The sequence below is a fragment of the Dryobates pubescens genome, chromosome 14 (genome assembly GCF_014839835.1).
Source record: "Dryobates pubescens isolate bDryPub1 chromosome 14, bDryPub1.pri, whole genome shotgun sequence".
NCBI classification, from domain to species: domain Eukaryota; kingdom Metazoa; phylum Chordata; class Aves; order Piciformes; family Picidae; genus Dryobates; species Dryobates pubescens.
In genome coordinates, this window is record NC_071625.1 from 16,870,531 (window position 1) to 16,897,412 (window position 26,882).

General features: G+C 38.5%; 1 protein-coding gene across 1 annotated transcript; it reads left to right on the forward strand.

The window, feature by feature from the left end:
- AGO2 (argonaute RISC catalytic component 2) lies at positions 1-26,611 on the forward strand. Its single transcript, XM_054167372.1, has 18 exons — positions 1-191; positions 3,256-3,376; positions 6,201-6,382; positions 7,519-7,655; positions 7,791-7,925; positions 9,589-9,676; positions 10,429-10,576; positions 10,772-10,891; positions 11,392-11,514; positions 13,173-13,306; positions 15,991-16,175; positions 18,469-18,628; positions 20,754-20,844; positions 22,078-22,272; positions 23,360-23,494; positions 24,789-24,890; positions 25,594-25,793; positions 26,149-26,611. Exons 1-18 carry the CDS (start codon positions 115-117, stop codon positions 26,255-26,257), a joined length of 2,442 nt encoding a protein of 813 aa, XP_054023347.1. The 5' UTR covers positions 1-114; the 3' UTR covers positions 26,258-26,611.
- The last annotated feature ends 271 nt before the right edge of the window (positions 26,612-26,882 follow it).

Genomic DNA, 26,882 nt, shown 5'->3' on the forward strand with positions numbered 1-26,882 from the left:
GCACCTCCTCCACCGTTGCCACCACCAATCCAAGGATATGCCTTTAAACCCCCTCCTCGGCCAGATTTTGGCACTTCTGGGAGAACAATCAAACTGCAGGCCAACTTCTTTGAAATGGACATTCCTAAAATAGATATCTACCATTATGAGTTGGATATAAAGCCAGAAAAATGCCCTAGAAGAGTTAACAGGTAATAGTGTGCTTGGCTCTTACTCAAGTTTATTTGCATTCTTGTTTCCTTTTGGAAATGTTAGAGTTGTGTGAAGGGTTGGAAGGTATGTCCAATAGCTTCAGATTTTGCATGTCCATTAACAGGCGTGTTTTTTCCCTCCAAGTCTTTCTGTTCCAGTCGAGGATTTCACCCCTTATTTTGATTGTGCTTGTCAGTATCTTAAGATCTTGATGATCGAAGCTGCTGATGAGTAAACTGTATTAACTCTGGTGGAGCTAGGTCAGTGTAAGTCAACTTGATATTGCTTGGTTAAATATTGGAGTACAATTGGATGACAAGTCCTTCAGCAGAGAGTTGGTGGTACCAGCTTGTTTTCCCACCTTCCCCTTATGACAAGGGGAAGCAAAATCCATTTCTTTGTTCTGCTGCAAGAGGTTTGTAGAGGGACTAAATTAGGTTTGAAATTATCCTGCATCAGTAAATTCTATATAAGGGAAAGATACACTGCTAAAACAGATAGCAAGGTGAAAACATCGATCAGTTGGCCAAGGAAACAAGCTACTAGGTCTTGAATTTTGCATATGTGCCATATTAGTCAGTGTGGCAACCTCATTAACTTGAAAAAGGGTGGTGCTGCCAGAAGTGAAACTTGAGAATTCAAGACCCGGCTGTGACTGGAAACCACAAGTGTTATCATCGTAACTACCTACGTCTTGCCTGTAGAGGATTGGAATGGCATGTGTATATGTGTATATATTCAAATGCAATACCTTTTCTTATTAATAAAGGTTACATGGGTGGAATATGGAGTCATAAGTAAAGTGGAGTCCAAAAAGCCACCTGAAAGCTGAATTAATAAACCAGAGTGCATTATCCATTGTTGCACTAAAGAACAGGCGGTGATAACGATTTCATAGTGCAGCATTGCTGTGCTGTTTTTCTTCTGTGGTGATCTGTTATAAATTTAATTTCTTATCTAGTTGAGGATTTAATTTTCACTTAATGAAGTGTATGTTCTCTTTTTGAATGCTTCTTATTGTGTGTTGCCCTGTAGATGGACATGTGCTCACCTGCACCTGGGATTTTGTGAGCCCTGACCTTTCAGTCCTACCTGTGTACCTGTATATTTGTGTGTGCTTCTACATGTGTATAGGGTTATGCAGGATGCATGTGTAGTCCAATTCTAAATTATTTTTTCTCAGCTGGCTTATGTGTTTCTAGTATTTTGGTTATATAATTCAGTTGTATATTTATAGTAGTTTTTCTCATTACTTTATATGGTGTGCCCTCTACAAAGGCTCGAGGGAGATTTTGTTTTCATTTATACTACTCCCTCATCTGTCCCAGCTTGTTCTTTGTCTTTATTCTAGGACTTAATGCCGCTTGGACTTTAACCTTGCAGGCTCACTGCAGAGATGTGTACAGTGTATACATGAAATGCATACACAGTGGTCATATCATGCTGATGAGACGTGAGCCGGAACAGGACTGGGAAACACAGGGCTAAGGCAATGTGCTGCTGTGCCAAGTTAATGCAGCCTAGAATTCTTCACATGTTGCAGAAAGGCCAGATCTGTTTGGATACTTAATTCTCAAGGACAGCTAGGGAAGATCATTCTTTTAACTTCACATGGAAAAGATAACTTAATTTTCATTAAGATTTCTCTACCCACAGCTGAGAAGCACTGTTGCTAAATGTGGTTTGTAGCTTGAAAACCTTAGTTATATAAAAATGAACACTTTCATTTAAAGTAGCTCACAACTGGAAGAACTTCCTCAGTAAAAGGATGGGTTTTCCATTGTTTAGTCTTTAACTCAGGGTAGTAAGATGCTTCCTTCCTCCCACCCTCCACATTATGTACTTGTTCAATCAGACATTGCAAACACAAGGCAGAAATTACTGAGTCAAGTCTCATTCATATGTCTTAGGAGATCAGGCAAGTTTCTTTCGGTGGTTGTATCTTGCTTTAAAGCCTTGGCCTGCGGCAAAGAAATTGTCAAAATGGTCTTTATTCTTTTTTTGAATTAATTCATAGTTCCATATTGGCTTTTGCATCACCATAATATCTAACTGTATGCTGAGTTAATTGCCTTTCTGAGTCAAGGTGTATGACACAGACATCTGCAGCCTCTCTGAGGCTGACAACAGTGCTGGAGAAAAACAGAAATTACACCATTTCATGCTCTAACTTCTTAATGCCTTTTACCCCCAAGCTGTGTGTTAAGGATCTTGTAGGCAGTGTATTGAAGATTGCTGCTGATTTCAGATTTTACAGCCTTGTGATACAGATAGCCTGAAGGACATCTCACTGGGACATTTGGACCTAAGACTTTTGACATCACAGGGTCTTACTATTCCAACAGGTGCATCTCTCATCAGCTGGTGCACTGCTTTGCATGACCAGTGTGTAAACACTGTGGTTTAACAAGAACTTTGTGTGTGGTTACCTCATTCATACATATGTACAACCTAATTTCAGCTATACTTCTTATTAATGTGTACTTTTATTATGCATGGGTCCCAGTAAATGCACATATCCAGCTTTGCTGGATAGATGCTAGTGTTGCATACATGGAAAAAAATCACATTTAAAAGTAGTCTTTCTCAGTGCAATGCAAAAAGCTTGCACATCATGGTGATTGTAGAACTGTTGTCCTTACAGTAAGGCTGTAAGCTAGGATAGTGGTTGGGGTTTGTTGTGTTTTTTTCTTTTAAGGCTTTTCTGGCTTGCTGGAATTTGGGTCAGTGGTCATCTGCAGTAAAGGCTGTGGGATGGGAGAGCAGAAGCCCCAGGAGAATACCAAGCACCTCTCCATTTTGAGCTTGAGAAAGCACAGGCTTTCACTTTACCACTTTCACTATATCACAGAAAAGAGGAAGGAAAGTTTCAATCCGAAAAAGCTATAAGTAGCTGCTTGAAGAAAAGAGTCTGTGAGAAGGTTTAGTCAAACAAATCTTGTCTTTAATAACTAACTGTGGACAAGCCTTTCATTGACTGAGTAGCTTTATTGATAAATATTGGTGTTCATCTGCTGCTTAACATTAAAAAGTTGAATTAACATAATCTTTTTGTGTTTTCAGAGAAATAGTGGAGCATATGGTTCAGCACTTTAAAACCCAGATTTTTGGGGATCGCAAACCAGTGTTTGATGGAAGAAAAAACCTTTATACAGCAATGCCACTTCCCATTGGGAGAGATAAAGTAAGTTTTAAATAGAAAGGTTTCTAATGGGAGATTGTAATGTAGTATTTGTAGAGCCTTTCTGATAGCTGCTAGAAACTGATTCTATTTTTCTGGAGTAGATACCTCTTTCTGTTGCGACTTTTCTCAGGATGTGGTTTGCCAGGACAGAAATTTGAGCTTTTCATCAAAATGGTTACTCCTCTTGCCATATTCCTCTTTTCTCACTCATTCTCCTTTCTTGTGTGGTTTCTGCTGGTTTGGTGAGTTGGATCAACTGATAGAGTCAGTGGCCAAGCTCCATACTGGTACTGTGGGAAAAGTGAAAGCACAGCTGAGTTTGGGAGAGGGGAGTGGAAGCACCACTCTGGGCAGCAGCAGACTGGTGTCAGCTGGTTAATCTCACCAAAGGCCACTGAAAGATGATTCTTGCTACCCATTAGCTGGAAGAAACTTCTATGTCCTTTTGTTGTCTGCATGGAACCTCTTCCTTAACTCTTCAGGATGTGAGAACCAGATTAATTTAAATTGCACACGTTAAGATGTAGCAGTTTAGCCCTTGGGCAATTGAAGCACACTAGCTTGCCAGGTCTGTGTGCTGTGATGAGCTCCTTGGGTGCTCTGGTTATAGCTGCAAAGTGCACCCACATCTGTGCCCATCGACTGGTGAAGTAGTACTGGAACAAGCTAACACACAAATGTAGCCTCCTTATCTGTGGTATAGTGTCTGAATTTTCTGTGGCCATTTTTGTTTAGATAAACACTTGAGGATACAGACATTCTCACCATTTGTTTGTACTACATTAGTTACCTTTCTGCTGTGGCTACAAGGTGAGCCATACATGGTTACAGGGGAAGACTGTCCTGTCCCACAGAAGTTGATTGCAACCTAAGTAGACAAAAGTAAAATGTAATGGGGAGAGGGGAGTACAGAGAAATGTGGAAACTTGCTTAGGTCATAAAACGGGGAACAGCAGTCTTCAGTTAGCAAAATGGTAGTTACAGGTGAGCTGAGCTGCAGTTTGATACAGAAATCCTACTGTAGTTCACGGTTTAGGAAGTAGAGTGTTTATTCTGTGTGAGACCCCAACCTTACTCCTCTTGGTCTATTTGAAACACTGCCTGTACATGATAGAAGCAGACCTCTTTCTCACATCCGTATCTCGAGATTTCCAAACAAGTCCATTCCATCATGGTGAAAGAGCTTTGTAAATGGAAACCAGGAGAGAATTTTTTTTTTAGATTAAGGTTATAAAAGTTGTTAGTAGTCAGATTAGTTGCACATTAACAGTATCAGGAACAAGAGAAATCGTGAAACTTGATTTGGAGGGGGAGAGATGTTTAAAGGAAAATGTAGTTGTGAAGTGTGACATCTTCCATCTGCTGCGAATGAGATGCAAGCTGAAGAACTTTTGATGGTATGGTGGAAAAATTTCATAGAAATCTTCCAACCTGTGTCAGCTGAATACTTGCACCTTCATTTGCACAGCTTTTCAGCAGAGTTAAGCTGGATGAGATTCGGATCAGCAAAGCCACAATTATAGGCTCCAGTTCCTGTTGCTCTACTACAACAATACACGTCTTTCCTCTGCTCATCTCTCCTGGTGAATGAGATTTGTACTACAGGAGAGATGTGGCTGTAATGCTGATTTCAACTGCCTGCTATAAATTGTCAGCTTATTTTTTGGTGTATGAGAAGGCTTATTTGTGTTTTCCTTCCTTCCTATTTTTTTTTCTTTGACTGAAGAAGCTCTTGCAGAAGACCAGATGATTGCATGTATTAGCTCAGCATTACCAATGTATTATTTTCGCCCACTAATTGCATTTTGTCTGTTAAGTGGATGGATGCCTTTTATATTGTAAGCTCCCTAGAACAGGAAAATAGATTTTTTAAATTTTCTTTTTATCCATCATAAAGGATATTCTCATCTTGCTATTTCTTGCAGTAACTCCCAGAACTACTGATTGTTTCAGACAGGCTTTAATTTTAGTCACAGAATAACAGGATGGTATGATTTGGAAGGGACCTCTGGGGATCATCTAGTCAGTCTAAGAACTTCAGTGTTCAGGCTGCCTTTGTTTTAATAAGGAGAAGTCAGCACCACAAGTAACTAAAGTAATTTACCACAACATCTTCTGCCAGTGTATTTTACACAAAAATTTAAAAGGGCATAATGTGTCAAAGGAGTGGTCCTGTTTCCTGCCTGGTAACATCACCGGTGCTTGGGGACATAATTTAGTCTTTCTTTGGGTTTTGAAAATAAGAGGGGTTTGGAGATCTTTTTTGTTTTGTTGGGGTGGGGTTTTTTAAGTTGTTGTTTGTTTTTTTTTATGGGTTCTTTAGTCACTGTGATCACCACCACCCTCCACACACTCTGAAAGCTCCTTGTGGATTTTTTCTCATTTGAACTATGTCTGCACTAATAGTGTATAAAGCTGTCTAGTCCTCTAGAAAGTAAATACCAGAAATTCATGGTTCTTAGCAGGTAGCAACACACCATGTTTTATTTTAGGCCTGCAGGAGCTGACATGAGCAGTGATGCATTATTATGTGTTTGGTATCTGAAACCAAGTTGTCAGATCTTCACTGAGACCTCCCAGTTGATACATAAGCACATCCAAATTATATTGCTGCCTCAGAGAGAGAAAGATGCCAGGTGGGAAGTATGCCAGCACTCTGAAATACACCTTTGGAAAGATCTAGCTGTAAAAAGAGATTGTATCTGACGTATGTTGTTCTTCATTGTTGCTTTTTGTTTCCTCCCATGCTTTGTAGCACTGCTCCTTCCATCTTCCCCTTTAAATGGAAAGAATCATCTTGGTTTGTTGTTTGGCATTGTTGCAGGTGGAGCTGGAGGTCACGCTGCCTGGAGAAGGAAAGGACAGAATATTTAAGGTGGCTATAAAGTGGATGTCCTGTGTGAGTTTGCAGGCTTTACATGATGCTCTTTCTGGTCGGCTGCCAGGTGTCCCGTTTGAAACCATCCAGGCACTGGATGTAGTGATGAGGCACTTGCCTTCCATGAGGTGAGGGGAAGACCTTGATGTTGTTTAGGAGGTTGCATTGTTTGAATTGGCTTCAATAGCTTTTTAGATAGGATGTACTTTCGTAGCTTAACCAACACAATAACTGTCTAGCAGATGGCATACTCAAGCAGGAGGCAATACAGTGCTTTCCTGCTTATCAGGTGGCATCAGTAGCCTCTGGCCTGGACACAGGTCTTTCCCTACTGGCATTCAAACTCGCTCCATGTGCATGTGCTCTCAGGTCAGGGTTGCTGTGCCATCTCACTTGTACCCCTTTTCTAAGTAGGCCTCAGAGAAGGAAGCCCTCCCTGGGTGTGAAGTAGTTGGAGGGTGGTTGATGTGTAAGGGTGGTTTTAAAACTTGTAACTCTGTTCCTGTGTGTCCTTGGGCAGATATTTGCTGCCCAAATACCACCTAGTATTGCTATGGAAAAGAAGATTTTGAAAATGATACGGTATTTTTCCCAGCAAGTGGAATATATAGCATTTTCAGTCCACTCCAAGAGATGGTGGGTTTAATGCTGCCACTATAGAACATGTCACTGTCAGTTGGAACATAAAGAACAGAGCTTAGTAGGGCTGAACCATTTTGAAGGGCTAATCGGGGAGGTAAATTGATGTAAATGTCTTCAAATAGCCCTTATTGAATTAAAAAAAAAATTGAATTAAAAAATCATACTGGTGCTGGTTTTAGTTAGTTTGGTATTAAGTGTGCAGTAGTGAATTACCAAGATGAAAAATGCACGGAAAATGTATTTGTTAGATCAGTTCTTTACCTCCAGGGATTTCAGAGGAAGCTATGAACAAGTAAGAGGAGAAATACTTATTTTCTTATGGAAGTCTAGCTGTTTTTTAAGAGTACCAAAAAATTATGAATGCTCTCTGAATTAGTATGCATATTAAGGACTACATTGAAAATAAATTTAAAGGAACATGACTAGTAGCCAGTTTCTAAATGTAACTAGTTAGATTGAGAGGTGCAGCCTGCGTCCTGACAGTCTCAAGATGGTTGCTAAACTGAAACACTGACACTTCTGTGCTGTCATGAATAGAAGTTTGCATTAGTTGGTTCTTTCTTGCAATAGTATTTTTTTTTTCCTTTAGTTTTATGACATGAATTTATTTTCTTTATTGCAGATATACTCCTGTGGGGCGATCTTTTTTTACAGCATCGGAAGGGTGCTCAAATCCATTGGGTGGTGGCAGAGAAGTTTGGTTTGGCTTCCATCAATCAGTCAGACCTTCATTATGGAAAATGATGTTAAATATAGATGGTAGGTTCTAAACAAATGTTTTATTGCTCTTTCTTTTTCTGTCAATGGAAAGGCAAAAATTAGTTCCATTTGTTGAATTTCTTTAAAGTTTTCCTCACTATTGTTATAACACAACATTAACATTTTTGTCTACAGTATCTGCAACTGCATTTTACAAAGCACAGCCAGTTATTGAGTTTGTATGCGAAGTTTTGGACTTCAAAAGTATTGAAGAACAACAAAAACCTCTGACAGATTCCCAAAGGGTGAAGTTTACCAAAGAAATAAAAGGTAATTGCCTTATGATATGTTACCACTCCATGTTCAGAATACGTTCTCTAGCGTTTGCTTTGTTGGGAGTCAAGTTTTTTCACTTTCAAAAACATCTTAGTAGTGCTATTCCAATTCTAAGACAAAGTCTTTCTGGTTCCTAATCTGATGATTTCAAAAGATTTACAAAATTTGAGATTTAATTATTTGTTTGTGGTTGGGGTTTTTTTTGGTGGGTGGGTTGGTTGTTTGCTTGTTTAAATTACCTGATCTTAAGTTTTCCCAGTTACTGATACCCAGATTTTCATAGTCCAGATTTTACTAGTAACTTAGCCATATATTTTTGCATAGTTGGGTGTATTTCATACATTCACTGTCCTGGAAGTCAGTTAATTCTTCTAATATGTAATGACTGGTTCAAAGACTAGGAGGAAGGAGTCTTACTGATTCTGTTCACTGGAAGTTTCGTTTGTAAAACTGAGGTGCTTCCTTCATATTCTTGATAGAAAGAAAGCAAGAAAAACTCCACAGATCTGCTTCCTTGTTTCCACAAAATGACCACAAACTCATCTTTGACCAAATACAAATCAATAAGAAAAACAAAAATTAAATCCTAAATTTGTACTGATGGCAAATCCTTTGGAAAAGATAATCAGGCAGTCAGTTGCTGGCTGCTGTTGTTATTTTTTTCTCTGAGGATTTTCATTCTTCTGATAGAAGTTAGCAGTAGTACTAGTTATAAACTATTACCTCAATACCTCAATTTACCTTTTAATGAAAATACTGTGATACATATTTGGGAGGTACTCAAGAAAATGCGATATTTGTTGAAGGTTCCAGAATACATGGTACTTTGGATTCCAACAAACTATGTGGCAAGGTTAGTATGTTGGTTGGACAGTTTATTGGTGTCTGACAGATAGAGGAAATATGCACTGTTATTCAGCAGCACCCTGAGTTTATATACATATGCAGATAAAAGGAATTTCTGGTTTCCTGTTCCTACACCTGCAGCTTCCTATCTCTTAATAGTCCACATACATCTGTTTCTACCTGAAATATGAATGAAAGTGCTGCATTCAAGCTTATATTTATTGCAAGTGGTGAATTAGAAACACTTCTCTATGGGTAGCTTTGTTGTGCTGGTTTTGGGTGGATAATATATTCTTCTGGAAGTTGCTGACTTTAAGGTAGGCTTGACTTTTGTGCTGGTGGGATTTTCAACAGATGTTTGCCTTCACAAACGATGAAGCCCTGTGGGCTCATTCCCATAGGATCCCAGAGGCTATATGGGTGTTCCCTGCCATTTATTAATTCAGCCTTCATTACAGTTGTTGGAGGTCTCACACCTATATTTAGACACAAGGTATAAACAGGCTTTTTATTTCAAAGAGGTTATGTGCCCTTTTTATCCTTTCATCATCCTGGACTTCCTTAAAGGGTACAGAACTGGATTACACCAAATACTTTCAGTTCCAAACTGCAAACTCTTGGGGTTTTTAAATTTGGGGACTATCCATGATTTTTTAAATTATTTTTTTTTTCTGGGATACCCTGGAGTGACCCAAGAACGTGCTAAATAGTGAAGAGATTCACAACACTGTTTAAGTGGTCTTGCGCAGCAATTTAGTAGGTTGACACCTTGATTTTGAAGGGAAGGTAATAAATGTGTTCTGATTTTCAGGTCTAAAGGTGGAGATAACACACTGTGGACAAATGAAAAGGAAGTACAGAGTGTGCAATGTCACCAGGCGACCAGCAAGTCACCAAACGTAATGTATTCTTCAAGTGTCTGTTTAATCTCGGGCTGACAAAAGAGAGTTCTTGAAAAACTATACTGCCTTTGGTCAATACATTTAAAATATATTTTAGAGTATATTCCCAATTTTGCCTTTTTTTTTTTTTTAACCCCTGTCATTAACAGTGTTTGAGCTAAAACTGTGGTAACTTTTTGGTTTTCAATTTGTTGATGTCTTCAACACTGGAAGAGTTGAGTATTACATCCTCAGCATACTGTTACCCAGAACTGTTGACTAGAAAAGTAGCACAAATCAGGGTCAGCATTCTAGTCTTGCTTATTATCAGTCCATTTTTCCTCTAGAAAAAGTTGTTTATATTTGATCACTAACCAGAGATTTGCAGATAAGTTGAATATAGAGGTATTTATTCCCATTTTTAAAAGAAAATAGTACAAATAACCAGAACTGGTACGAGGTTCCTGTGGGAAGGTAACTGAACAGTGTCTAAATCTGGTATGCAGTTATTTGGACATTGTATCATGCCCTTTTCCTTAGCATAACACATCACTGAAAGACAATATTTGTGCCACTTTGATGTAAATATATGCAAATGCGTGTGCATATATGGAAGTGTATTTGTAATGTACAGAGAGAAATGTGGTTTTGAGGCAAAAATCTGCTTTGTGACTCTTGTAGGCTTGCTATTTTCTCTGCATGGCATAACATAACACGTGGTATTGTGAGACGTAAAATAACAGCTTATTTTCATATTTGGTTTCCAACAGATTCCCACTTCAGCAGGAGAATGGACAAACAGTTGAATGCACTGTAGCTCAGTATTTTAAGGACAGGCACAAATTAGTTTTACGCTATCCTCATCTTCCATGTTTACAAGTTGGACAGGAGCAGAAACACACATACCTTCCTCTTGAGGCAAGTAGACTTTTAGATAATACATTCTGGGAATGTGGGAAAAGGGTCAGATGGAAAAAGGCTGCAGTGTTGACAAACTGTTTTTGAGTAGTCAACTTCAGAAATTGTGTAGGGCAGCAGCTAGAAAAATCAAAACAGGAAACAAACACCAATTGCATTTTGTTTTTTATCTTCCTTTGTGTGGGGATATTTTAGGTGTGCAACATAGTGGCAGGACAAAGATGCATAAAGAAACTCACTGACAATCAAACTTCCACTATGATTCGAGCAACAGCCAGATCAGCACCTGACCGTCAAGAAGAGATTAGCAAATTGGTGAGTAGTCTGGCAAAGATGAGTTAAGTGTAGTAATAGGCTTAATTTTCCTCTTGCCATTAGCACATACTGAATAATTTGTGCATAACATGCAGATTATGAGCTTGTTTCTATAAACCTTTTCCATTAAGCGGGTTTCAAGTGGGTTTTTTTTTTTTTTGGTGCTTTATTTCATATTTGGAGGGATCCATGTATCAAGTGTGTGGTAGGTTGAAATTACCCCCCCCAAAATAAAACTGGCAGGGGTTCTGGATGTGTGGTATCACACATAATATAGAATAGAATAAACCAGGTTGGAAGAGACCTTCAAGAACATTGCGTCCAACCCATCATCCAACACCACCTAATCAACTAAACCATGCAATCAAGTACCCTATCAAGTCTCCTCCTAAACTCCTCCAATGAAGGCATGTGCCCAAATATAGCTTATCTCTGAATGTTTTAGGTATCAAAAAGAACTTATGTTCTGCAAGAAATACCTAATTCTCTCTTAATTGCAGATGCGGAGTGCAAGTTTTAACACTGACCCTTACGTTCGTGAGTTTGGAATCATGGTCAAAGATGAAATGACAGATGTGACCGGCAGAGTTCTACAGCCTCCTTCAATCCTCTACGGAGGCAGGGTATGTTGAACAGATACTGTACAATCTCTGATAGCTTCCACTATGTGCTGTGATATCTTCTGAAATACGCTTGTTTTAATTATGATGGATGCAATGGGATTAAGTCATTGCAGGTGTAATGTTTAGAACTTAAATACAAGTTTTGAAGTGCCTTAAATGAAACGGCTGTTTTGCATCTCTCTCAATTGCTGCTTTATTTCTGAAAGTAAAGCTGGGTTAAAAACATATTTATGGAAACTTAGATAAAAATGTGTGTGTATTCCTTCACACTGTTATATTCAGTGTTGCTCAAATCAATGTGTATAGAGAAGAGCAAAGACAATTTGAATTGTTGTTGTTTGTTTTCCTCCCTTAACTCTGAAATCTTCCTGACCTGCTTGGGTTTGAGTGTTCTGGGTGGAGCAGGATAACTATCTTAAGGTATAATCTTTATCAGCATGTTTTTCTCTAGAGCCATCTCATCCTGTTGGAGTATTTACTCACAGGTTTTTTCTCTACAATGACTTCTCAGATGGCTTTTCTGACATAATCTTCCTGAGGAAGTGTCTTCCAAAAAAAACACCTTGAGAAACAAGCTTTATTTGCTTGTTTGTATACAAGAAGAAAGCTTTGATAGCTGGGATAACTTAGTTTGTGAAGATTTCTGATGAGCAACTTCTAGATGATGCATTGCCAGCTGAAGGTAGCTCTGGCCCTATGCACAAATCAGATCAATACCTACATAAACTCTCAGTGGGTTAGGATCTTGCATCTTCTACCTAAAGGTCTTCAGCTGTCTTTGCCTGATCCTAAATAGGGACAGTGCTCTCGAACTATTGGCTTCAGGGGAACAAGAACCTAATGACAAGTGAATGATGGCATATCAGGAGTGGGGGGATGTGCTGCCTTCAGTAGACAAAACTTCACAAAATTAGTTAGCACATTTATCTGTATGTCTCCCCTGAAAAATACCCATGTATTTTAGCTGTTGTATCTAAATGAGAAGGCAGAGATGGTGATACCTTCTCTAAAATACCTAAGGGATACTAATACTAAGGTAATTAACATCACCAAAATTATTTTAGTCATTTTCTATCCCTTGTCCTCTAGATAAGCCATCACAATAATGTCTGCTTGGTGGGAAGAGTGTTGCAGAGGTCAGAGGTGAATAGCTGAGCATCTTCTGTCAGAGCAATTTTTTGAGAGCTCGGAGAGTGATGCTGGACCACTAGTTGCCTCTACGTAGTGATGTGTGAAATAATACTTCAATTGTCACTCTTGTAAAATTCACTTAGAAGTTGTAAAGTCACTGTAGCAATGTAGATTCTTGTTAACTGTGCACAACAAGCATTATTCTGACTTACTATCCAGGTGTATTTTCTGTCACCTGCTGATTTATATTACAAAAAGAAGCCATCAGCAATAAAGGAGGACAGTACGAGCTTTATTTTTATGAGCTTTCTTTTTCACCCAACACACAAGCTGTCTTGCTACAGTGATAAAATGGTCTTTGTAAGGCAGATGTTTGAACAGAAGAGAGAGTTGAGAATACAAATTGCCTGCTAGTTGGGAGTAGAAGCATAACTGATTTGTTTCTTTGTTTTTTTTATCATGAATCAGGTGGGGTTTTTTTTGCATTAGTGTGTGGTTTTATATTTTTTCTTTCTTTCCACTTTCAGAATAAAGCAATTGCTACACCAGTTCAAGGAGTCTGGGACATGAGGAATAAACAGTTTCACACTGGAATTGAAATAAAAGTTTGGGCAATTGCATGCTTTGCTCCCCAGCGCCAATGCACTGAGGTTCATCTTAAGTAAGTGTGCTTGATAAGATGGTGATTTTTGTTGTTTCTTATGTATGAAATTCAGGATATTTTGTTGAATTGTCTATTGTATGGCAGTGTATCATTCACAGTGCCTTTGATGTTTTGTTTCTTTGTGTTTTGAATGATGCCAGTATGATTTCAATGCTAGCCTCATAAAATCCTTGAAATTAAAGCAATTTATACTGTAAATCAGGTTTCTCACTGGTAAGGCTGTAGGGCAGAGTTTCAGAGGACAGAAATGATCACTAAGCATTTGTCAAGAGTGAAAGCTAAGACGTATGTCATCTCTTTTTTTCCTGGTTGTAGGGAATAACTTTATTCACACAGAATGTACTTTAAAGGAACATTTTAAAAAGCAATCCAACTTCTGTCTAAAACTTCCTACCCTCTAGAGTTACAGCAACTTGCACAGTGCGGTACATGTAGGATCAGTAGGACTAGTTGTTTTTGACTTGCAGCATTTGAATGAAACGTCCAGATTTGGTTTCTCTTACCTTTGCATGGGACATAATTGTTGAAAGACTGTTGTTAAAAGTGACGTGATTCTTAGATTAGCGAAAGTGTGCGTGCCTGTGTGGATGGCCTGTGTAATTTCTTCTTTAGTATGCAGTTGCTTTTCCTTCATGCACAGGCAAGTGCAGCTCTTAGAGCTGCCCTAGCAAGTGACTCAGCTGCTCTTTAAAGTGAATGCAAGGCGGTGATTGTTCATAACAATAGTATTGCCTTAACAGCGTTCCTTCAGATGATTTGCCAAATAGCTTGTGAATTTTTCCCTAACAAGTAGTAAGCAAACAGTGGGAATCATACCCACAAGGCTTTGGATTTTTCCTCTCTGGGTGCATGGTGGAAGCTGAGTTGTTGGAGAACTTTCTCTTCCACACTGTTCCTTCTAGTGGAAAGCTGCACAGGAGAGGTTAGTCAGTTTTGAGAGATAAGCCCAAAATAAAATTCTTTGACTTAAATAGAGATTATCCTTACCATGAAAGGACATTTCCTTTCCTTCCTACCATGAATATGGCTGTCTCCAGTTGTCTCTTGTTGAACAAGTTGGAACTTGACTGGAGTAGATCTGTCAGAGTAAATGCTTACAAAATCCCTGAAAGTCTTCAAAATCATCCTGCTTTACTTCTTGGGAACTGGGAAAGAACCTTTCCTGTAACATGCCATACATACAGATGGACTTCTAAAGGCTCAAAACCCGTGCAGTTTTTAGACTTGCATGTTCTGCCACTGATCTTTCTGCTTACAGTGGTGAGTGCCTGTTTTGCCAGGGAAGATATTTAATGCACCTGTTTTCTGCATGAAGCTGTAAGCTGTGAAGCCGAGGCTCAAAGGCCTTTTACAAGTTGTGAACATTAACAGTGGGTTTGGAAGAACTAAATCTCCACCCCATCTCGATGGATGAGACTTATCTGGCACCCTTTGGTGAAGAAAAGCAGTTTTGTAGACACCTATGGGGGCATCCACTCCAAACTAACAAAAGGGACTTTGTCATCATTTGTTGGTTAAGCCACCTGAGATCATGTTACTTTTCTGGTCATGTGTGCATGTTGTTCCCTCAGCACCAAGTACTCTGTTCTACAGCTCTGCAATGTGACACTTCTTGCCTTTGGGGTTTTTTTGGATGGGACTTGGCGACTACTCGTGCACCATTGACTTGCAGGCCTTTAATCTGAGAAACTATGACTTTGAAGATGCTTTCATCCAGCCCTAGTCTCCTACAGATTCACAGACTGCACTGAGTTGGAAAGGACCCTCTGAAGTCAACTTACCCAATCCCTCTGCACTGAGCAGTGACACCCCCACCTAGATCAGTCTGCCTAGGGCCACATCAAGTCTGATCTTGAATGTCTGCAGGAACAAGGCCTCAACCACATTCCTAGGCAGCCTGTTGGAATATTTTACCACTCTCGTTGTCAAAGAGAGGCACTGAAGTGCTTTTGGTGGTTTTGCTTACAACAGGTGCAGTGTCTGCTTGGTGTTCCTTTAAAAGGAAGGATAGCCAAATGGTACCATGTCAATAACAGTCAGGAGGAGGAGGCAGGCTGCAAGGTGCAAACCCTGTTAGCAGGGAGCCTGAAGCAGTCCTTACTGCTAAAAGCCTCTGACAAAATTAAGTTTTCCCTGTTTCCAACCAGTTCCATCAAAGGGTGACTTGGTGAAGGTTTGTCTCCACTTGCAGGATACTCCTTTTCTCTGATATCTAGAAAGGTTATTGTGTGTGTTAGTACTGATGATCAGATTGCTGAGACAGTTGCTGGTTATTTCTGTTGATTGTTTTCCTCACAAAAAAAGAAGGAACTTCAGCCATTTCTGTAGTGTTAGTACCACATGTGTGGTAGAGCAGGCTGTCCAAAATACTGTTTGTGTGAAAAAGGAGCTTATATCGTGTCTGGCATAGAAAGATCAAATAGGGTGGCATTTGCTTTGGAAATGAAGTTTTATTTATGCAGTGTATTTCTTTTCCCTTGTCTTCACTTCAACTAACAGGCACAGTCAATTAAAGAGGCAATTGGGGTAAATTCTCTGGGTTTTAAACTGTGCAAATCTGTGAGTTTATCAAGATTGTTCCATTAAAAGCAAGAATAAAATGACCATGGATTTTTCTACCTAAGAAGGCCATGTGTGTGTTTGTGTTTTTTTTTTTTTTTTGTTTTGTTTACCTCCTTAAGGTCCTTTACAGAACAACTGAGGAAGATTTCCAGAGATGCAGGAATGCCAATCCAGGGGCAGCCATGCTTCTGTAAATACGCGCAGGGAGCGGATAGTGTTGAACCCATGTTCAGACACCTCAAGAACACTTACACTGGGCTGCAGCTCGTTGTAGTCATTTTACCAGGAAAAACACCAGTCTATGGTCAGTAAGTGCCAATTGTGAGCATTTATTTTTCAGTCATATGTTCATGCATTTTTTTTTCGTGAAGTATCTGAATGAAAGAAGTTTGAAAGAATTCTCGTTTTACTATATAAATTCCATTTAGGGAATGGGCTGTCAACTCATTTTATTCTTCTTGTGCTGCCTGAAAGTTGATATTAAGACCTTCAATTATTTTCATCAGTGCTTTTACTTTGCTTTTCCACATTCTTCCTGTTGGTTGCATTTGAGATGTGATTAGAGTGAGAATGCTAAACTAGGGCTTTTGTGAAACTGATGAAATTGATATGCAGGGAATTACAATACATTGACTGTAATTCCTGTGCTAAAAATTCTGAGTGAGTGAGGAAGTAATGACCTCAAGAACTACGTAGCTTTTAGAATGTCTGTGCTTACTTTGCCATCATCACCCTTTGGCAAAAAACGTTGAGTGAAACAGAAGATTTCTGGCCCTTGATTTCTTTTTTTCCTATTCCTTCAGTTATTTAATTGTTGAGTTATGACAACACAGGACCATAGAAGGTGAAAACTCAGAAGCTTAAACTGTCTTTTGGAAACATTGCTAAGTTAGTGCATTTTACACAGCACACACACATACTTCCTAATGTTTTAGATAAACCAAGCATTTTGGTTTACATTAGGTCTTCTGTAGGCAAGACTGTTTGTTTCCCTCTCCTGCCTTCTTCCTTTTTTCCTGCTTACCTTGCTTACTGATACCATCCACTGTTTTCTCCCGTGTCTTCAGGGAGTCTTCTCTAATGACTTGTATCTATCAAGCAGCTTCAAATTTGTTTTATCCTATCCTTCACCAATTTGATATAGCAGAAAATAAATTCCTAACTTTCTTTTGCCAAGATTTTCAGATATAAGGTAAAAAGGGAGATTGGAAAAGAACTGTAATGAAATAGTGCTTTCCCCCTTCACCCCCCGCCTTGAATTCAGCTTTGCAAGGGAAGTAGCTTGTCTCTAATTTGTTCAACAGCTATTCAGTATAAAACAGCATTTTCACTTTTATTGCTTGGCATTAAAAGGAGACTCTTTACCACTGAGACGATGTGGTACTGCTCTCATCTGCGTTCCTTGTCATTATCTTCAATTATAGTTCTTTCTACCACCTCTAATCATGTCTCTCTGTTTTCTCCCTGCTCTGTTCCATACTCTTGTACTTCTATAATCAGTCTCTTCTCCTCACCCTGCTCCTCAAAAAGCCTCTTTCCCTCTCCTTTTGCAAAATAGGGGTGCTGTCGCTGTATAGGGATAGGGGTAGGGATAAGGTGTCGATCTGTGTGACAAGAATCAAACGCAAGCAGAGCATATAGAAGGCCAAAAGGCCCTGTTTATTCCACCATGCAACTCATATATTGTGTGTGTTGTTAGTGTGGCTGCCTGCAATTGGCTATCAAACTTGTCTCAAGATTCTTACGGGTTAGAGACAGCATTGCTATAGTTACTTGTTAAGCTAGTCCAGGTGGCCTCCTATCTTTTCTTGCGGTTTCTCATTCTCATTCAGTCCATCCAGGGAGTTTCCAGATTCTCATGGGAGCACAGTGATGTTTTCTCACCAGAACTCTTCCGAGGGTTCACAGATACATCACAGTCCCCCACAGGGTGCTGCATCTTCTCTGAGACTGTGGAAGAGTTTAAATTCCTCCTTTTCCTGAGTGAAAGAATATAGCTCCCTTAAAACCTTTCAAGTCTCAAATTTATTGTTAATGATAGGATTGGTTTTAGTAATTTGAGAAGTACAGTTCTTAGTGAGTTTCTTTTGGAATTTTGGCCACTTGCAAGTGAAAAATTTGCAGTGATGAAATGCTGAACATTACTCAGCACATGACAGTTAAGTTTGTGTTACTAGTCCAGTGCTCAATAATGAGACAAGTGCTCATTACCCTAGTATTATTCACATTACCTGCTTCATTAGCTGGGAAAATATAATCCCAAAGGCAGTGAAGAGGACAGCAGTAACAGCAAAAAAACCAAGTTTTCCATACTGGTGATAGACCACTAAAACTCTAAAATTACAATTTATGGAATTAAAAAAAATTAAAATATGCCAGCAGTGCCTTTACTTATATTTAGAACCCAGTTATGATGCTGTCAGAGCTGGAGCAGTACAGAACGGGGAGGAGGTTTATGGGAGGCAGGTGTTGGGTTTGGGGATTTTCTTCAAGCTTATTGTCCAGTTTGCTAAAAATCTAGGTGTAGTTACTTGTCATGAAATTAAAATCTTGTTTGAGTTAGAATGTGCAAATATTTTCTGTTGCTTGTTTTGCAGCGGAGGTGAAGCGCGTTGGAGACACTGTGCTGGGAATGGCTACACAATGTGTTCAGATGAAAAATGTGCAAAGAACAACACCCCAAACTCTGTCTAACCTTTGCTTAAAAATAAATGTCAAATTAGGAGGCGTAAATAATATTTTGCTGCCGCAGGGAAGGTAAGCTGTATTTCCAAGAGGAAGAGCGTATTGTATTGGAAAGAATGTGCATCACATTAAGATAACCGGGTGCTTTTATCTGTAGCCATAGTAGTGTCATTTCAGAGACTCTTTTAGATGAATTATTTTGGCTTAAAGATAACTTCAATTTGAACAAGAAAATTTGTTTTTTATGTGCCTTAAGTTTTCAGAAACAATTGGAGACCATCTTGAATAGCAGCATCTTTTCCTTTATAATGTAATAGTGGCCAAGGTTCTTCATTTTGTTGTACGTCTTAACTTAAGTAGACATTCATAAAACAACAGTTGGGAGCAGAAAACTCTTAATTGGTTTCCAGGTCTGATTTGGTTTGTAGTTTCTTAGTAGTATTACGTTGATGAGCTTTACTTACATTGTGACTGTATTTTGTGAAGTTGCTTTGATACTGTTGATTTCTGTATCTGATGTAAGTTCTGTGTTTGTAAGCTAATGGGGAATTAAAAAGTTATTTCTTATTTATAAATAAGGAATGACTCTGCTGTCAAAGACTAAATTTGGTTTGTGTATCATCCTAAAGCTGATGTTCCTAAATTGAAACTTCTTATCAGTGTTGATGAAAAGTCACTGATAAGATAATCTAATGGAAGAATGAACAAAATACAGCTTGTACTGTCTTACCTGTGCAGGATAGAGAAGGCTAGCATAAAGGTACATAAAGTCACTTTAATCAAAACTAGCATCTGGGCTTCTACATCAGTAAAATGATGGCGTTTTTACAACCATTGCATTTTGAGTTGTGGAAGGAGCTTAGGGAGTTACCTGCTGCATCATTCTGGGGAGCCTATTTCAAAGAAGTCAGTGTTCTGTTTTGCACAGATAAGCAAATTTTCACTTTGTCCTATTTAGTCAGAGGGCAACTGCTGAAAGTCCAACAAAAAAGTACTTGGGGAAAAAAGGAACATGTTATCAAAAGGGATATACAGTTTGTGTATCTTGTTAAATTCTGTTATTAATATATTCAGCCTGTTCAATGTGCTTGTTGGAGACACCTATTAAAGCAACTAAAATGGTATTGCAGAGCATGCATTTCAAAAAGGCACTGGGTTTTTTTGTTGCATTTATTTTGGTTTTCAAAAGGAGTTAAAGATACTGCTGAGGAAACAAAATAGAAACACACACGTATAAGTAGTTCTAGGCTGGTTTCATAAACATAAGGTCTCTGTTGTGGTGTGTCTTGACAACAGTAACAGTCTGAAAGTGAAATTTTGCTCATTACACCAACAAACTATGCATTCATGAAAATGGAATTGAGCAAGGGGAAAAAGAAAACGGAACAACTACATACAACACCTAGGCATTTTGGGAAGTGCAGGGTTTAGGTATTTAAAACAGAACCCTTTAATTATTATTTTCTCTTGGTTGAAAGGATGGAAATAGAATAGCTTTTTATTTATGTAATTACATTGTAAGTAACATTGCTGCAGTTACCTGCAAATCCTTTTTAGATGAGGCCTGAAAACTGCCGAGTATATCGACAGAACCATTCCCACACACCCCCATGTGAAAAAATCCTTGTGGCCTAAAATTTCCTGTTTAAAATTACTTTAGTGAAACTGCCCATGTAGTGCTTTGGTGTTCTAGTCTTAATGCAGTGGATTAATATCTTAGCATATAGGTTTGAAGATTCCAAAGCATAGTTTAAAAAAACCCAAATCTACTTTTAAAAATACCTGTGGTAGCTGCAGTTTTGGTACTTCCTTAACAGTGCTGGGTTTTTTGTTCAGAAGCATCTGGGTATATGCACAGTCCTTTAATTTTCTCAGATGCTATTTCATGCTGAGGAATCAACTTTAATTCTCTCTATGGTTATCTAAAGGCTACTTTTCTCCAAGTTTTAAAAAAAACCAACAAACTTTTCTTTGGTAATTCGTTTTTAATGAAAAGTAACAATAAGCTCTGCTTCACAAATATGCCAAAGTTTTTTACTATGAGAATCCTAATCAGGACTTCTCATTACTGTCACAGTGTAAGTAGCAAACCGATTAAGTTCAGGTTGTTGACAAATTCATTGTAAGAGTATAAAGTGCTATTTAGTTGACTTACAATGTATTTTATTAAGCGTAAGCCTTGTTTTCTCTTTATCAGACCACCGGTATTTCAACAGCCTGTCATATTCCTTGGAGCAGATGTAACTCATCCACCAGCTGGAGATGGAAAAAAGCCTTCCATTGCTGCAGTGAGTAAATTGTGTAATGATCTTTAGCCCCTGCTCTCTCCTGCTGCTCAGGTCTAATGCATTTTATTACTTTCAGCTCTTTTGTGGTCCATTTCCTCTGATTGCCTAATGACAGCATTAAAATGTGGTTTTTTTTCTACAGGAATCTAGTGAAATTTTGGATAACTTGCTCTGATACTAATTACTTAAATGTGTTATTAACTTGTAAAATGCCTGAGCTGCTAACGCACAGAGGAGCTTTTCTGTTAGCTGGTGTTTATCTACAACCTGTAATAAGCTGATGCACGTTTAAATCTGTTTTTTCAGCAATTAAAATTTATAAGAGTTTATCCATTGCTGGTAGGAAACTAGGCTGGCTATGTCATGATCTTTTTTGGGGGATTCAGGCTTGCTGACAACACCAAATGTGCAGTAATCTCCTGGATATGTACCCCTTAAATATGGGCAATGATCTTTGATTTGCATTATGTCAAACACCTGTAATGCTTGCTCTGGCTTATTTAATAATGGAGGTCTTCAGTGACAGTATGTGCAGTATCTTAGCTTGTGGTGATAAATACACAAACACCTGGGTTAGAAAATTACACATGTGTGTCCAGGGAAAATTAGGTTGGAGATGTGCATGGTTGTGATTTTTTTTTTAACATGAAATTTGGCTTTTTTGTTTGCTTCTTTATATTTAGGTCCCACATCACCACTTCTTCACTTTTTTTCCTGTTTCATAAACAGAAATATCCCTTCCCTTGACAGCAAGTGATGTCTGGTGTGGATATTTCTGTGACCTCCCACTGCTTCAGTTATTTTAATTCATCCACAACATCCCAGAAAGGGACTAAGTCTACAAGAGTTCTAATTCCTATGCTATGGTCCTAAGTAAATCAATGGTTTCATGGCATCAGTGTTCCAAATAATTTGGGGGGGGGGGGGGGGGGGGGGGGGCGGTTCTTTTGGTTGGTTTAAGTGTATGTAGGTGCAAATAGGAAATTAGTCTTTTTAGGTTTAAATTTCCAGTTGCAGCAGAGGTGTGTTACGATAGGTAGGCTAAACTCAAAGCTCTGTCCAAGCACATGGTGAACTGATTTTTTTAACCTTTTTTTTTTTTAACTACATCTTTGCTAGGTCAACCCTTTAGTTTACAAAATACTGTTTAAAGAAGTAGTGTAGGTATCTTTGTGAAATACCATTATTAAAGTGCTTCTAAGTTTGGTTGGATACTAAGCATTTTTTCAATAGGTTGTAGGAAGCATGGATGCTCATCCTAATCGTTACTGTGCCACTGTTCGGGTCCAGCAGCACCGCCAAGAAATCATCCAAGATTTAGCTGCCATGGTGAGGGAGTTGCTTATCCAGTTCTACAAATCAACAAGATTTAAGCCAACTCGTATAATCTTCTACAGAGATGGTGTTTCTGAGGGGCAGTTTCAACAGGTAAAATTTTTGAGATTTTGATTGTTTAGTTTTCTGGTAGTAATGTAGGTTTTGTGTAGTTGGAGTGATGGACTTACGAGAAGAAGTATATCCTCAGAAAACAGTCCCTCAACAAATCCGTTGGGTTCTTACCAGGCAGAACATGGAAAGTGTTTCCATATTTTTCAGTAGCTTTTCTTTAATACTTTCTCTTTAAAATACTTCCTAAATTAGTTTTAGCACTCAAGTTATGTCCAACATCCGCAACGTACTCAGGAAAGAGTAGACAAGTTCTATCCCCTAAAACTTGGACAGTAAAGAAAAACCGAGCTAGTTTTCCAGCCTTTTCTCTACCCAGAATTAGTAGATGCTGTATTTTCACACTATCACTTCTAAATAATTTCCAATAAAATTCCACAGGTACTTTCTTGTATTATTTTGTTTGCTTACAAGTACCATATTTTATGGAATATTTTCCTGTGTATTTTAAGTATATTTACACACTCTTCTGATATTTTTATATGTAAATTAAAAGAATTTAGTCAGCTTCTCAAAATCCAAGGGGAAGGGAGTGAAGATCACTTAGTACACTTAAACTAATAAAATAATCTTTGCATGAAAGTTTTATTTTTTCCCCCTATTATGTCACTGTTTTTCTGCATTTTTAGTTTATAGGTAACCTAAATCCCAAATCATTGCTTTTAATTTTATTGCATTTCTCTCTTTTGTTGATGCCTGTAGTCCTGCATGAGACTCAACAAAGCTGGTTGAGCAATTCCGGGGTTTATCCCTTGTATTAGTCTGAAATATAATTAGGCTGTTCTATATTCAACAACCTAATTAAATGTTCATTTGTATTTGGCAATTAAAAAGATTTTGACATGGAGTTTATTAGTCCAAGCCTCATGCTTGGAGATGAAAATAGGGAACTAGCTCTCACCTGGCTCGGGAAAGTGGTGATCTAATTTGTTCTCATTAAGTGATGAAATAAAGGTTTGATACTGCATGCTTTGACATCTCATTAGTGTGAGTGACAGTGACAAATTTAAGAGCAATCTGCAAGATAACTATCTTTTGTATTTCTCATGGTTTTTTGTTTATGATTCAGGTTCTTCATCATGAACTGCTGGCTATCAGAGAAGCATGCATTAAACTGGAGAAGGATTACCAGCCTGGAATCACATTTATAGTTGTGCAGAAAAGGCACCACACCCGACTCTTCTGTACAGATAAAAATGAACGGGTATGTTCTAATTGTGACTGGCAAGTATCCAGCAGGCAGCCAAGTTACCCATTATTTACTGCTCATTTAGGCAGTGAAAGATTTGTTTGGAGAACTACTTAACAATGAGTGAGACCTTTCTGCCTGGAAAGGAAGACTTTCCTTTTCAGTCCCATGTAATAAGCTGGCAAGAAACTTTTATGAAGCATCAACAGGCTGTGTCTTTCAACAAAATTTCAGGTTTCTTTTCAGGTTTTTTACTGTCTGAAGGTTCTCAGGGGTTGAGATTGGTTGGAGTAGTGTAGTGTTTATAATGTAGATGTTAACGTCTGAACAATTGCCTCAGGCACTCTTTGTTGTAAATGCAGATCTGCTATGTATTCCCAACATTTTTTAAGGTACATTGAAGCTAATTCTAGCATGAGTAAGTTCATTGGTTTGGTTGCCATTGGTTTAACTCTCAGTTTACCAGCAGAAACTTAGACACCTACCCAGTAGACACTGAAGTTGTTAAAGGTGAGCCTTACACTTTGAGCATACTTTCTTTTCCATTATCACTACCTTTAAGGTGTCTTAGATGTCTAATGTCTTAGCCATGTGGAATTTAGTCTGGGCATATCAAGTGTCACAAGACGTCACAACTCACATTGTTTTGTGAATGTTTCATAGTTGTTACTGTACCTTTGTGAACTATTTGGTTCCACTTTACTGGGTGGAAAGGAGACTCCCCTAGTCTAGGATGGAGTCATTACTGTAAATGAAGAATTCCTAATGGCAAACCTCTGTTCACAGATAAAGTTTTCCATGCTGACACGAAGGTGCATTTTATATTGGTAACTTGCTATGATTACCGTTATTAAATTGTGTTTAATGGAAAGAGTATTTTTAACTTCAGCTTTGAAGTGAAGCAATCTTGAGGGAAGAAGAGGCCTGTCTTAGAACTATGGATTCTTGTCTTTCGGGTGTAAACAAGAAAAGTTAGAGGAGTAACCAGTCGTGAATGGGAAGGGGAAAAGAATTTGACAAGTCAGTTGCAGGAAATTCTTTTTACATTAATCAGAAAAGCTAATCTTTGTAGGTAACTTCTAAGAAGATTTTGCAGTTTGGGGATGGAGGAGTGTGGTGGTGGTGGTGGGGTTTTCCCCCTTTGCCTTTGTAGTAGAGACAGCCCAGATTTTCTGTTGAATAGAATTCAAGTTTTGTTAATTCTTGACTTTTTGCTTTTTACAGATTTTTTTTTTTTTTCCTTAGCCATACTGGTGAAAAGAAAATAACATTGTGTGCCTTACTGTATTTGCATTTTCTGTTCACACAGGTTGGAAAAAGTGGTAACATTCCAGCTGGTACCACAGTGGACACAAAAATCACCCATCCATCAGAGTTTGACTTTTACCTGTGTAGTCATGCTGGTATTCAGGTACGGCACTTTGTGTGGGATGGTGACATTCACAGATAACACCAGCTGTGGATTCTTTGTGCTGGAGACAAAGTATATCATTCATCTGTATATTGCAGCTTTTCACCTGTGCCATCCAGGTGTCATTCTTCTTCTGTCATTCTTAAAATCTAAAAGAAATAATGAAACTAAACAGTTAGGAAGCACACTCTGTACAATGCCTCTTTCTACAAAACAGCTAATACATTTAGGTGGCACATTGTAGCTTTGTATTTTCTTGTGATTTCTTCTGTCAGAAATAGAAGCTATTGAACAACAGCAGTACTGAAAATTAAAATTTCCCCAAAAAAAGCATGTTCAACAGGGGCACAAGTTAGATTGCTGTGAAGTATTAATGTTTTGCCTAAAGCTACGCTATACAATGGCTTTTTGTCAGATCTAAGTTTCAGTAGAGGAAAGTGCTTTTCAGTAAGACTGTTTAATTTCATTCAGAGGAATGGAAGTCTAGAAAATGCAATCCTGTCTAAAATGCAAAGGCATTAGTTATATGGGGGCAAGGAGGGAGTCTGTTTGCGTTTTTAGAGGAAACATTTGCTGAAGTACATAGAACAGTTCACTGGTGGGTTTCGATGTAGGGGTCTGTTTATACTGCAGCTCAGCTTCAGAGGTAGAAATTTAAAGAGATCATTTTGAAATGTTGACGTCCTGTGTGATCTGCCTTCAGGGAACAAGCAGACCGTCTCATTACCATGTCCTCTGGGATGACAATCGTTTCTCTTCAGATGAGCTGCAGATTCTTACCTACCAGCTGTGTCACACGTATGTACGCTGTACACGTTCCGTTTCCATCCCCGCACCAGCATATTACGCGCACCTGGTTGCCTTCAGAGCCAGGTATCATCTGGTGGATAAAGAACACGATAGGTGAGTAGCATCATTTTGAATTATTACAGAATTGAAAGGAAGCAGAAAGGAAGTGGGTCTGTTTATTCTGGGGTTATTGTATCCTTGGGTAGCAGTTTGAGGGTAAATTTGAGCATACCACTGAATTGCATTGTGGAAGAAAGTAGATCTGCCTGTATGCTTCTGTGCTTTTTTCTGTTTCAGAACTTCAGTGGTGTTTTTAAGGGTCATTAACTTTTGACCATTCTGTTCAGAAGTGGTGAATGATATAAAAGTATTACAGGCAAGGAGAGTCAGATTAAATTAGCATTTCTTTCCTTCCCACCCCCAATCTTTGTCTTGTTTTTTTCCCTCCCCCATCTCCCTTCTCTTCCAGTGCTGAAGGAAGCCACACATCCGGTCAGAGTAATGGCAGAGATCATCAAGCACTTGCTAAAGCAGTTCAAGTTCATCAGGACACGTTGCGCACTATGTACTTTGCTTGACATGTTTTAATGTTTAGCAACTCAGTACAATACTGAGTTGGATTCACAACAGACCAGCTGCACTTAGACCAACAGTTGCCCAATCTACAGTGACAGCCAGCAATGAGTGATGCATCTTAATTTTTTTCTTTCCCGTTTGCAAAAACGCCTTCCGTCCAGAATTTCAGACTTGATTGTGCACTGCATTCTTGTACCAAACCCCACTATTGTTGGAAATGTGGTTTGCCAAAAATCTCTAAGCTGCTTTGTATAAAACAGACCCATATTTTATAATTAAATCAAGAGCTGTGATCTCAGGGCTTAGGGAAAAAAAAAAACAAAAACGAAAGAACAATCCAACTCACAAAACTCATTCAGTTTGCTATTCACTGAATCACTTTTAATAAGTTGGGAAGATCTAATTCATACTAAAATTTGATGGACTAAAATGCTGTGAATTAGCTTTTAATACAAAGGAAAGCAAAGCATTTTTTGACTCTTTATGAAGCCGTGATTATTCTAGATGCGTTTACAAAATGTTTTTTGACAGAGAAGTGACAAAATTCTGGTTTTCAGCTGTTTTAAAGTTTATTCTCTCTGTGTCCAAGGGCAAATGTATTTTTTAAAACTTGTTCTTGAATGTTTT

Coding starts and splice junctions, on each gene's coding strand:
- AGO2 (XM_054167372.1), top strand. CDS start 115: ATGGACATTCCTAAAATAGATATCTACCATTATGAGTTGGATATAAAG. Junction 9,677..10,428: donor CGACCAGCAAGTCACCAAAC/GTAATGTATTCT, acceptor GGTTTCCAACAG/ATTCCCACTTCAGCAGGAGA. Junction 22,273..23,359: donor CTGAGGGGCAGTTTCAACAG/GTAAAATTTTTG, acceptor TTTATGATTCAG/GTTCTTCATCATGAACTGCT.